The sequence below is a fragment of the Chrysochloris asiatica genome, unplaced genomic scaffold (assembly GCF_000296735.1).
Source record: "Chrysochloris asiatica unplaced genomic scaffold, ChrAsi1.0 scaffold00042, whole genome shotgun sequence".
NCBI classification, from domain to species: Eukaryota; Metazoa; Chordata; class Mammalia; order Afrosoricida; family Chrysochloridae; genus Chrysochloris; species Chrysochloris asiatica.
In genome coordinates, this window is record NW_006408560.1 from 9,098,638 (window position 1) to 9,111,446 (window position 12,809).

At 43.8% G+C, this 12,809-nt stretch overlaps 1 protein-coding gene across 1 annotated transcript in view; it reads right to left on the reverse strand.

Moving 5' to 3' along the window:
• The window catches only part of THEM4 (thioesterase superfamily member 4), an 81,607-nt gene extending 75,959 nt beyond the window's left edge, over positions 1-5,648 (reverse strand). Inside the window, exon 1 of the mRNA XM_006861707.1 lies at positions 5,574-5,648. Within this exon, the coding sequence (XP_006861769.1) occupies positions 5,574-5,648 (75 nt within the window). The remainder of the gene's footprint in view (positions 1-5,573) is intronic.
• Positions 5,649-12,809: the final 7,161 nt, after the last annotated feature.

The window sequence follows — 12,809 nt, forward strand, 5'->3', positions numbered from 1 at the left end:
ATTCCATCAATTCCTGGTGCCTTGTTCTTTGCCAATTCCTTCAATGCACCTTGGACTTCCTCCTTCAGGATCATTGGCTCTTGATCATATGCTACCTCTTGAAACAGTTGAACAGTAACCATTTCCTTTTTGTATAGTGACTCTGTGTATTCTTTCCATCTTCTCTTGATGTTTTCTGCACTAGCCATTAGAAAGAGGCAAATCAAAACAACAATGAGATATCCTCTCACACCAGCAATAACAGCAAAGATCAAAAAGGCAGAGGATAATAAATTCAGGGGAGTCCTGGTATGGTGCTGTAGGTTAATGTGCCAGACTATGAAGCCATTTGAACTGCAAAGTCGGTGGTTCAAGATCACCAGTCACTCCTCAGAAACCCTATGTAGGGTTGCTATGGGTCGGAACCAACTTGACAGCACTTAACAACAACAACAATAAATGCTGGAGAGGATGTGGAGAGACTGGGACACTCCTACATTGCTAGTCAGATTGCAAATTGGTCCAACCACTCTGGAAAACAATATGGCACTTCTTCAGAAAGTTGGAAATAGAAATACCTTATGATCCAGCATCCTCTACTTGGTATTTATCCACAAGAAATAAGAGCCATAACACGAGTAGATATACGCACACCAATGTTCAAAGCAACACTATTTACAATAGCAAAAAGATGGAGACAGCCTAAGTGCCCATCAACATAAGAATAGATAAAACAAATTTTGGTACATACACACAATGGAATATTATGCTACCTTGAAGAATAACAAGGAAGCTGCAAGCCATGGCATAATACAGTTGAACCTTGAGGACATTATGCTGAGTGAAATTAGTCAGTCACAGAAGGAGAAATACTGCACAGGACCATTATTGTAAAAGCTTAAGAAAAAGCACTCACACTAAAAGGGGGGAAAATTCTTTGCTGGTTACCGGGGTGCGTAGGGTGGAGTGAGGGGAAGGTGGAACACAGGGTAGGGAACAGACACAGGATAGTTTGGGCCCTGGGTGCAGGGGCAATACACAAGAAGGGGGAGGGAAATGGAAGAACAAGGTGGATGGGAGAATAATTAGGCAGGTTTGCATGGTCTAAGTGGGACAGAGGTAAATAATGATGTATGCTCAACCTTGGAACAACATGGCTCTGGGAAACAGGGATTGAGTCATAGTTTGAATGGGTAAAAGAGAGGAAATAAGGTTAAGATGTTTGGCTGACTTTTGAACCTTGGTTTCCCTTGCCTACTATTGTAAAATAGACACTTGAGGGGGAGAGAAAGAAATGGCTAGAGACATCACCATAGAAAGCTTGTAAGTCTGTCTTCAGCCTATAACTGATTGGAATACCTAACATGAGGCTAGAACTTGCCCAATGAAGGAGGCTTCCTGCAGAGCCTTTGTGTTGCATAAGACCATAGGTGGAACCCTGATCCCCATCCAGAATCTTCTGAGGTGGGAAAATTCCACTTAAAAGAACAAGCAGACTAGCCTGGAGCAGCTAGAAGAACAGAAGATACTTCTTGAACGAAAGACCAGCAGGAAAAATAAAAAACAATAACGGCTGTTTGATTCACTACCACAAGAATAAGCAAGTTGTTCACCAGGAGCCGTCAGGGCAAGCAGTCAGGTCTCCTCAGGGCAAACCCCCTTCTAAGACTGAGAATACACCAGCAAGCATGTGGTCTGACCGTTGACCACACTGGTCTATTGATAAGGGGAAATAGGGGAAAAACAGCAATGAAGTTGTATTCATCTTTCTCCCAACCACGTTCAATAGACTCCTGTCAACCTGGACTGAGACCTGGTTGGCCAGCAGTATGGCAAGACCTGGCGACTCCTGGGCCCAGAGACAGAGACATGGCCACAGAGGACTAGAGCGGAGAGTGAAGCATCCAGCTGATATGAAGTGCACAAGAACACTCATACTTGCAGATAGTACCCACTTGACCTGGCTTCAATGGCTGGACGATCAGACTCAACTAGAGTAAGAAAGAAGAGGCAAAAAATGAGTACAATTTGATGAATTTGACCTATACTTATGGATATAGTAGCTCAAAAGAGGCAATGAATCTTCACAGCGAGAATCATTCCCAACCCCTCGGTACACAGGGTTGCAGGGATAGGCAATTTAGACATTGATTACCGAAAATAGGGGGGCTACAAAGGCAAGAAGTGACTGGCTTACAAGTTTTTAAGAGGGAGCCTAGTTTCAGAGGGTGCGGTGGAAGGTAACATCTCCACTTAGTAGTTTCCAATCTGTTGGACAAGGCCGATGAAAGGAGGTGGGGATAAGACTCTTATAGTTCAATAGTGAATAATTGCTATCAGGACTGACTGTGAATGTTGGAAATGTAAAGGTAGACGTTTTGTAACAAAAGGAGGGGAATGGTTGATTTTGCAGTCTAGGAGCGGAGATCCCTGGGACCATCAAAGGAGAAGAGCGGAGTGCGGGACCCTATCCAGAGAAGCAGTGACACCAGAGATGGAGGCAGAGACAATGATGTGGAGAGATGGAGCGGCTGGGGACTCTGGATTCAGGGAGGGAGAGGGGTGTGTGTGATGACGGCAGGGGGGAAGGCAGCGGGGTGTACCCTTTGGTTGTTCGGTGATGCATGGAGGGCATTGTAATCATTGCAATGAAATGAAATACGATAGGATGAATGTAAAGCAGATGGTCTTCCATGTAAACTATCACTCAATTCACAATTAAAAACTTAAAAAAGTCCAGGTGGGATTTGTTAGGACCTCAACTAGGTACAGAGGACTGAGAAGAAGTTAGGATATTGGAATCAAGGGATGTAGGGGGTGACTGTCGGGGAAGAGAAAGTAGAAGAGTCTTGGATGATTCCAGAGTTGTGGCTTTGAGGATTGTGTTGGGTGGAGGAGAAGAGAAGAAAACAAAAAGGGTGTGTGTGTGTGTGCATATACCGGAACATGTTGCGTTTGAGACCCCAAATACACACTAAGATGTGGGAAATAAAAATAATGAAAGGTGAGAAATACTTGGAATCCATTTTAAAAACATCTGTAAATTCATAGTATAGACTGTATACATAAGGGATATTAGGAAATGATTATTACCTTTTGTTGCCCTAAATAGATGAAAGGTCTTGATCATTTATCATTTATAAAGTGGGACCTGTTAAGTCATGACATCTTAAAAACATGTCTCCTTTTAAGATTGGTGGTGGTGGTTATGTGCCATGGAGTCAACTCATAGCGACCCTGTACAGGGTTTCCGAGGTTATAAATCTTTACGGGAGCAGAAAGCCTCATCTTTCTCCCGAGGAACAGCTGGTAGTTTCAAACTGCTGACCTTGAGATTTGCAGCCTCATTACGCTACCAGATTGCCTTCCTTTTAAGGTTAAGTTACTGAAAAAAAAGAAGCATGATTTGTAAAGCCTTTAAATACTCATACATATTCTCAGCATAGATACAGGGTACCAGCATATAATTGAATTAACATTCATCCTTCTTGTTGTGAGACTGGTATAGTACATTTTATTTATCAAGGTGCAAGATAGTACCAGATTAGTGAATAACTCATATTTCTTAATCTTTAAGAGAAAGCAATAATAGTTTAATAGAGAAACTTCTTGTTGTGTGCCATCGAGTTGGTTCTGGTGCATAGCGACTCTCTATAGAGTTTCCGAGAGCAGCTGGTGGGTTGGCTTGAATTACCCACCTTGAGGTTACAACCAGTATAGTGCTTATCCTACAGTGCTAAACCAGGACCCTTTAATCGAGCACCAAACTTATAACACAGCTATTCCCTCTTCTATGCCCCCTTTGTACTTTATTACAGCACATAGTGCATGTTGTTAGTGTTAATTGCCGCCGAGTTGGCTCCAACTCACAGGGACCCTGTATAGGGTTTCCAAGGAGCAGCACTGTGCACACCAGAACTTTCATTGAGCAGTGGACTGCTAACTGAAAGGTGGTTAGTTCAAACCCATCAATTATTCCTCAGAAACCTTATATAGAGCCACTATGAGTTGGAAGGGACTCCGTGGTACTTAACAACAACGTCGGTAAGTGGGAGAAAGATGAGGCTTTCTGCTTACATTAAGATTTTACAGCCTGACAAACTTTTTACATGGTTGCTGTGAGTTAGAATCGACTTAATATTAATAGGTTTATGTGTCATTAGGATTCCTGGTGTGGCACTGTAGGATAAACATTTGACTGGTAAGTATTACTGTGAACCACAAGATCAGCAGTTCAAACTCACCAGCTGCTCCTTGGAAACCCTATACAGGGTTGCTATGAGTCACAACTGACTTGCTGGCACTTAACAAATGTGTGATCAAAAGGCACCATGGGGGTGCTGTAGGCTAAGAGTTTGGTTGCTACCAGAGACCACAACGTGGGAGAAAGATGAGATACTCGGCTCCGGTAAAGTTTTACAGTCTCGGAAACCCTACATAGGATCGCTATGAGTCAGGTGGCTTTGGATTTTGGATGTGCCATTAGGGGCCTTGTGGCACTGTGATTAAGAAATTCAACTGCTAAGTGGCAATCGGAATGCACCATGCCTTCTCTGGGTGAAAGATGTGGTAGTCAAGGTCAGTAAAGACATACAGCCTTGGAAACCTCATGGGATAGTGTTACCCTGTCCCATAGGGTCACTGTCCCATCAATCACCCACTCCATTGTTAGCTATGTGCCACTATCTCATTTCAATCTCATACTAACATTTAATAGTGAGAAAACTGGTTTAGGTAGGGAATGATTAACTGACAAGCATCTCCTAACGTTCAGTGGGCATCGTCATTCTCAGAAATACAAGTTACAGACGATTAGGATGAGCCATTGGAAGAAGTAGTACTCTTCTTGTATAATAGTTGTGAATCTCTACTCTGTACTCTGGAGCCGGATGGCCTTGGTTCAGATTCCAGCTGGTGGTGGTGAAGTGCCGTGGAGTTGGTTCCGACTCATAGCGAGCCTTTTGTAGGGTTTCCAGGGCTGTAAATCATTACCGGAGCAGACTCTTTTTTTCTCCCGCGGATCAGCTCGCAGATTTGAACTATAGACCTTGCAGTTAGTAGCCAAATTCCTAACCCACTACACTACCAATGCGCCTTAATTTCTCCGTGGTGGTGTTGTTCCGACTCATTGCGGCCTTGTATAGGGTTTCCAAGGAGTGGCTGGTGAGTTTGAACTGCCGACTTGGCGGTTTGCAGTCCAGTGCTAATCCACACCAGGAGTCCAATTTCTGTGTAATCTTTCTTAATCACTTAACCTTTGCACTTTAAAAATCAGTAGTAGTAGCGGTCTTTTTCCTGCTAGTTTACACAAGGAACCCGCGGCGCATAGGTTAAGCGAAGGGCTACTACCGGAAGGCTGGAACCCATTAGGCCCAGAGACCCTGTAAAATATTGATGACATCTGAAATTAATTGAGACGAGTCGGTTGAATGAATGGATTAAACACATTTGTAGGCTTGTTTCTGATTGTTCAAGGTTCACTCCTGTTACCAGCTAACGGCTCCCCGCGCCCCGGGATCTACCGCCTCTTGCCGCGTCACTCGCAGGCAGGAGTCTCGCATCCCAGACGCGCCGGGTATGCCTCAGTCACTCACCCACGGGCGCGCCACTCCCGGAGGGTCGCGCAGGACCCGGAGTGTGCGCAGGCGCACGGCGCAGCTCCTCAGCATGGCTCCTAAGGCGGCGCGGCGCTCTGGAATCCCTATCTGTGGCTGATTTGCGGTGGCTTCTAGCCTCGCGGTAGAAAAGGCAAACTCACTCACCCACCCTACCGCTTTTAACCCTGGAGACTCCGTTAGCGTGGAGTCAGGCGGGGGGCGGAGCCAAGCGCAGCGGCTACGTATGCCTTGTGCCCCCAAAGGGCACCTCCGGCCCTTGTCTAACTTCTGCGCTCCGCCTTTTAGTTCCGGTAGTCCTTCCCTAAGGAGCCCAAGAGGCGCCGGGGTTCAAACGTTCGGATGCTAAACGTAAGATTAGCAATTCCAACCCACCAACCGTCCCGAAAAAGAAAGATGAGAACGATGTGCTGTCGGCTTCTGTAAAGATTTACAGCCTTACAAACCCATGGGGCAGTTCTGTTCGGCTCTATAAGGTCGTTATGAGTCAGAATGACACGTGTGTGTGTGTGTGTACACACTTTCCGCCCTCGTCAGGCGCCCGGGACCACTTCCGGGATAATGCTGGGACATGGGAAGCGAGACCTGCACGCAGTGTGCTCCCGGGACTGATTGGGAGCCCGCCAGGTAATGAGTTGCTTCCCGAGTCCAGACGTTCCCTTGCCCTTGAACCTGTGCGCTGAGTGGAGAGGTCACCTTTCTCTTAAACAGGCAAGAGTAAATGCTTTCTTTTTCTCTAGTAGCCCGGCCCCTCGCAAAAGACAAAGAAGTTCCTTTTGCGGGTAGGAGCTCAGAAAAATATGGTTGCATGAATAAAGTGTTCTTGTAGGCCACGCACAAGCCCCTGCATCAGACTGATTACTGAGAACCATTTAGGTGCGAAGAGCTTTTATACAATTAACATACCACTCTCTTGGAGTTCTCCTTACCCCCATCTCCATGGGCTATTATACTGTTACTGGTTCGAGTCCCAAAGAAGGATGATGACCACTATAATGTCCAATTTAGAGAATTTTATTGGCACAACAGACAGCTATAATAGCCGGACGGCAGGAGATAATGAATTTTCCCAGGTCTGCCGTGCCATAGAAAAATTGCTGCATTGCTGCTAGTTTATATATATATATATATATACTAAGTTCTTGGCTCGGGGTCTAGGGGCTTATCTAAAGGAATTTGCTGAAGCAGGGAGTACAGAAGCAAAAATAGCGGATTAGTTTGCTCACAAGAAAACTAGATAACAATAACAGGGTCAGTGTGACCGTATGAGTTCAAGTAACAATACCATACAGTAAACACCACCTGTGCGGTATGTTTCTTCTCTATCTGCCTCAAGGCCAGGGGAGCTATGTTGGTTTTAGAGATTCTGAGTTCTCAAGGAGCTCTATTGTTTCAATACAAAACAAAACAGTTGCCTCAGTAAGAAAGTTTATTGTTATTGTTAAGTGCTGTCTAATCGGTTCCGACCCATAGCGACCCTGTATAGGGTTTCCGAGGCTGTAAATCTTTATGGAAGCAGAAAGCCTCATCTTTCTCCCACAGAACCGCTGGCAGTTTCGAACTGCTGACTTTGAGGTTAGCAGCCCGATTCTCGTAACCACTAGGCTTTTTCTGAGGTGCCTCCAGGGTATGTTTAAATCACCAACCTTCTTATTAGTAACCCAACACTTAACCGATTGTGCCACCCAGGGATTCAGCTTGTTAGACAGGACCATGAAGGCTCCAGGCAAAGTAAAAGTCCCCTAAGCCAGATGTCATGAATTGAATTATGTCTCCGTAAAATATGTGTGGGAATCCTGGTGTGGCACTGTAGAATAAGCACTAGACTGCAAAGTCAATTTGAATCACAAGGTCGACAGTTCAAATTCACCAGCCATTCCTCGGAAACCCTATACAAGGTCTCTATGAGTCAGAACCCACTGGATGGCCCTTAATAACAAAAATAAAATATGTGTCAGCTTGACTGAGCCGTGATTCTCTGTGATTTAGCAGTTAAAATGTAGTAATGCCCCATGAAGGGAGCTAATGTAATGTAAACACTTCCATGATGCGATCTGTCATGAGCAGCCAATCAATTGAAAGAGCTTCCTCTGGAACGTGGCCTGCAATACCTTTCATTTTACAGAGATAAAAGTAAAGAGAAGAAAGCAGAAAAAAGGATCTCTGATTGCGTAGTGGTTACATATCAGGCTGCTAACCTCAAGGTCAGCAGTTCAAAACTAGCAGCTACTCCATGGGAGGAAGATAAGGCTTTCTGTTCCTGTAAGTGTTACAGCAGTTTTAGATTAGTGGTCCAAGAAACCGAGGCCACTCGGAGAGGTGAAGCAGAGTTTCAGATTTTATTAAACTGGCTGACTCAGAGGAGCTAATTTCTCCTGATTCTGACCCCTGAATGCAGGATGGTTGTTGTAGTTATGTGCCGTCAAGTCAGTTTTGACCCATAGCGACCCTGAACAGGGTTTCCGAGGCTATAAATCTTTACGAGAGCAGAAAGCCTCTTCTTTCTCCCTCGGAGCAGCTGGTAGTTTCTAACTGCTGACCTTGCGGTTCACAGCCCGATTTGTGGTAACACGGACCTATATGGAGTCAGAGTCAGGGAGGGGCCAGGCTATATACCTCTTTTGTGGGGGCGGGGACCAGGAAGATTGGTCCCATTCAGTAACCTGATTAGTATTTTAGCTTGCCTCCTTGGGCAGAGAGGGCAGTGAATGATTTTTACTTTTTTCTGTTCATAAAGATTTACAGCCTTGGAAACTCTATACAGGATCACAATGAGTCCTAAGTGAATCCACGGCACATAAATCATCACCATTACCACCGTCACTACCACCAAGCTAGAAGAATCAGAATGTTTTCCTTTGAACCTGCCCTGTGATAGATCCAGTGAAAGAGTGATGCCAAGATCTATGGAGATCTCCAGGGAGTGCTGGGTTTACAGATGCTGAAAAGAGACAAAGACCTTTTCCAAGAACCCACAGAGAGAAAGCCTTCTCCTAGAACTGGCACTCTGAATTTGGACTTCTGTCCTCCTGATTTGTGAGAGAATACATTTCTGGTTGTTAACGACATCCACTTGTGGTATTTCTACTATAGTTATTGCTTTTGTTAAGTGCCATAGAGTCAGTTCTGACCCATAGCGACCCTGTATAGGGTTTCCGAGGAGCAGCTGGTGAGCTTGAACCGCCGACCTTGCAGTTCAAATGACTTTGCAGTCGGGCGCATTAACCCACAAGACAGCAGACTTTTTCAAGTAGGAGTGGTAGGGTCCATCTCTAGCTTTGGAGTCAGACCTGAGCTAAAATTCCTACTCCACCACTTGTACAAACTCTTTAATCTCTGCTGGCTTCTCTTTCTTCATCTGTAAAATATTGTGAGTCTTAACATACTAAAGAGAGCGTATATTAAGTTGTTCTATTGCCAGAACTTTCTTCAGTTATGGAGTCATGAAGTTAGAAGTTAAATGAAAAAAGAGGTCCTCTCACAAGGAAAGTGGCCCTAACCCAGGGATGTGCTTGTACTGGTTTAACAGTCTCATAGGATCCAATGGTTAAAATATCAGGAATTTTGTTAACCAATTCTTATATACTGGCATTATGAAAAATTCAATTCTGTAAGCTTAGAATTGAATTATATTAAGAACAAGGTAACTGATATTAAAAGCTATCACTTCTTAATTGATTTTTACTACATTTTGTTATTTATGCACCTGGGGCTACTGATGCCCATTGTATTTGGTGGGAATACTCTCATATATATACGCCACTGCATATCCCTTTCCAGCTTCTCATTCAGTGACATCACTGTGGTAGATTGCAGTTGGACACTACGGAAGTATTCACAGCATCAGGACAATTCTCCTTCTCCCTTTACTAAACATTTATCATCACATAACTGCCCTAGTCTTGAGGTAAACTTTTAAGAATTTAATGGGTAACTATTGTTGTTAAGTGCCATCAAGTCGATTCCAATTTATAGCAGCCCTGTATAGCATTTCCGAGGAGCAGCTGGTGAGTTTGAACTGCTGACCTTGTGGTTCAAACCCACCTTGCGGTCAAGTGCTTATCCTACAGTGCCACACCAGGAACTGCTTATACCTAGGACACCTATTTACCAACGTTTCCCACCAACTTAGTTCTGTAACCACCATATAGTAAAATGGGTCTAGGCTATGGACTGCAGGAACCATAATAAGGAGAGATTTAGGGCTTTGTGGCTGGACGCTGTGTCCTAAGAGCCTCCCCCCACCTTTTTGTGAACTCTAAGTATTGGTGCAACTCCAAGAACTAGGATGTACGGATATCTTGGCTTTTTCTTTCCCCATTAACTTCTCCATCAGTTTGTCTGCTGGATCGATTTCAAGTTTACAGTATAATCTGGAGGAAAGGAATAGCATTTTGAGACAAAGATAGTCTGAGAAAGAAGGCAGTGATGGCCAGAGGAGCACTGAATCTTAGAGCAGCTGAGACAGAAGCTCATCAGGCATAGCTGTTGAGATTCTATTATTTTTAGAGGCTGTTCTTTTATGTCTTTCCACAGCCCTTTCATCTCCCCTGTCCCCCACTTAATTTTAACTGTCTTCTCTTCAGTACAGTTGGGATGAAGTCATCAGCAACCTGCCATTTTATCTGCCAGACCTGCCTGCCTGCCTTCTGACCTGCCGATCTTGGCTCATTGCCCTGCAGCTATATGACTTAGAAACCTTCAGCCTGATCCAAGGACTTGGGACTTGGAACTTTTGTACCTCTACAACTGTGTGAGCCATTGCCTTGATATTAACCTCTACTTATATATTCATGTATAAGCTTATTTGGGAGTACTGGTGTGGCGCTGTAGCACTGGACAGCAAGATCAGGTGAATCGCAAGATCAGTGGTTTAAACCCCCCACCTGCTCCTCAGACACCCTATAAAGGGTTGCTATGGGTCAGAAACAACTTAACAGCACTTAATAACAACAACAACAGCTGATTTATATATACATATAAAAGCTTCACTGGAGTCCTAGTATGGCACTGTGGGTTAATGCGCCAGACTGCAAAGCCGTTTGAACTGCAAGGTCGGCGGTTCAAGCTCACCAGCTGCTCCTCAGAAACCCTGTACAGGGTCTCTACGGGTCGGAACTGACTCGATGGCACTTAACAACAACAACAATATAAGCTTCACTGGTTTTGCTTCTCTAGAGAATCCAGACTAAGACAGTCCCTGTTACTGCATCTTGATCACAAGTAGGTCCTTTAATTTTTAACTTCATACAGAGGTAGGTATAGATGTGTACATAGGTGAAAACAGGTAGAAGTGTCTATGTTGTTAAGTGCCCTCGAGTCTGTTCCAATTCACAGTGGCTCTGTATAGGGTTTCTAAGGCAGAAAATCTTTGCAGGAGCAGAAAGCCTCATCTTTCTTTCACAGAGTGACTAGTGGGCTTGAACAACTGACCTTGTGGCTAGCAGTTCAGTGCTTATCCTACAGAATCACCATGCTCCCCAGAAATATCTATAAGAAAATGCAAATAAAAATAGGTGATTGCAAGCACATATAGGTAAATTGGTCTGCTGGGTTTGAAGGCTTGGGATCATCATCTCATGGGACAACTCAGTCGTTTGGCCTACTAGAGTTCACAAAAATCATGATCGACATCCTAGTGAAATGAGTAGTGTTTGAGGTTTTAAAATCTTGCAAGCAACCATCTCAGACACAACTATAGATCTCTACTCATCAGGAGCAAAACAGTAAGAAGGTAACAAAAAGAGCAGAGAAGAAACAAATCTACGTGTGTTACAGCCTCTTCCATCTTGAGACCATAAGAACTAGATGATGCCTGGATACTACCACCTACCATCACAGATAGTTCTGACTTGGGGTACAGTAGTTAGTCCTGGATAGAATGGAGGAAAACATGGAGCAGAACTCAAATTCATATATATATATATATATATATATATATATATATATATATTTTTTTTTTTTTTTTTTTTTAAAGCAGAACAAACTAGACCAGTCTTATTGAAACTATTGCCCTGAGATACTCTTTACATATAGCACTGAGACTATCCCCACACCTTACCCTTAAGTGACATAGCAGAGTGGCACACAAAATAAAGGATATTATGTGTAAGATTGATATAATACTTGAAAAACACCAGCTTTTTCTGATTTTGAGTTTTGTTCCAAAAAGTCAACAATTACTCAAAAGCAAAGAGGAGAGCGCAAGAATTAGAGGCAACCGAGGTAAATAGTGTTATGTACACAGTCTTGCAAAAACAGTAACAAATATGCAGGCTGAACAGCTGAACAAATACACATAGTTTTGACAAAGGATACTTATACTTCACTGCAAATACACCCAGGAATGTGGTGGAACATTCAGGGACAAAGTTATGAAAACCTTCTTAGGCATTACCAAACACTTTAAGGGAATGAGTTGCCTGGCCTGAGAGCTCAGAACTATAGTCTTGGGGGAACCTCTTGGTCAATTAACATGACATAGTCCACAAAGACAATGTTCTACATCCTACTTTGGTGAATAGTGACTAGGGTCTTAAAAGCTCAGGTTGTTGTTGTTAAGTGCCGTGGAGTTGGTTCCAACTCAGCAACCCTATATAGGATTTCCAAGGAGTGGCTGGTGAGTTTGAGTCACAGACCTTGCATTTCAAACTGATCTTGTGGGTGAGTGCTTATCCTACAGCACCACACTGGAACTCCTAAAAGCTCATGAACAGCCATCAAAGGTGCAACTATTGGTCTTTCTCTATCTAGAGGAAAGAAAAGTGAAGCAAATCGAAGATGCATGGAAACAATTAGTTGAATGGGCTAATGGACTGTGGGAACATCAATCTCTATGACCTTGAGACTAGAAGAACTAGATGGTGCCCAGCTATCATGACTAACTGCTCTGAAAGGGATCACAACAGAAGGTCCTGGACAGGATGGAAGAAAATGTGGAACAAAACTCAAAATCATAAAAAAAGACCAGGTCTATTGGTTAAATAGAGACTGATACTATGGCCCTTGGTCACCCTTCAGGCCTGGAACTGAACCCACCCCTATGGCTCAACATTCAATCAAGCAATAGAGCAATACTAGTGAGGTGCAGGGTCAGAGAAAAAAGAGGAATCCCCAAAAAGATGGATTGGCCAAGTAGCAGCATGGATGAACTCAAGTGTGGCAGCAGTGGTGAAGTTGGCCCAGGATCAGACATTGTTTCGTTCTGCTGTGCAT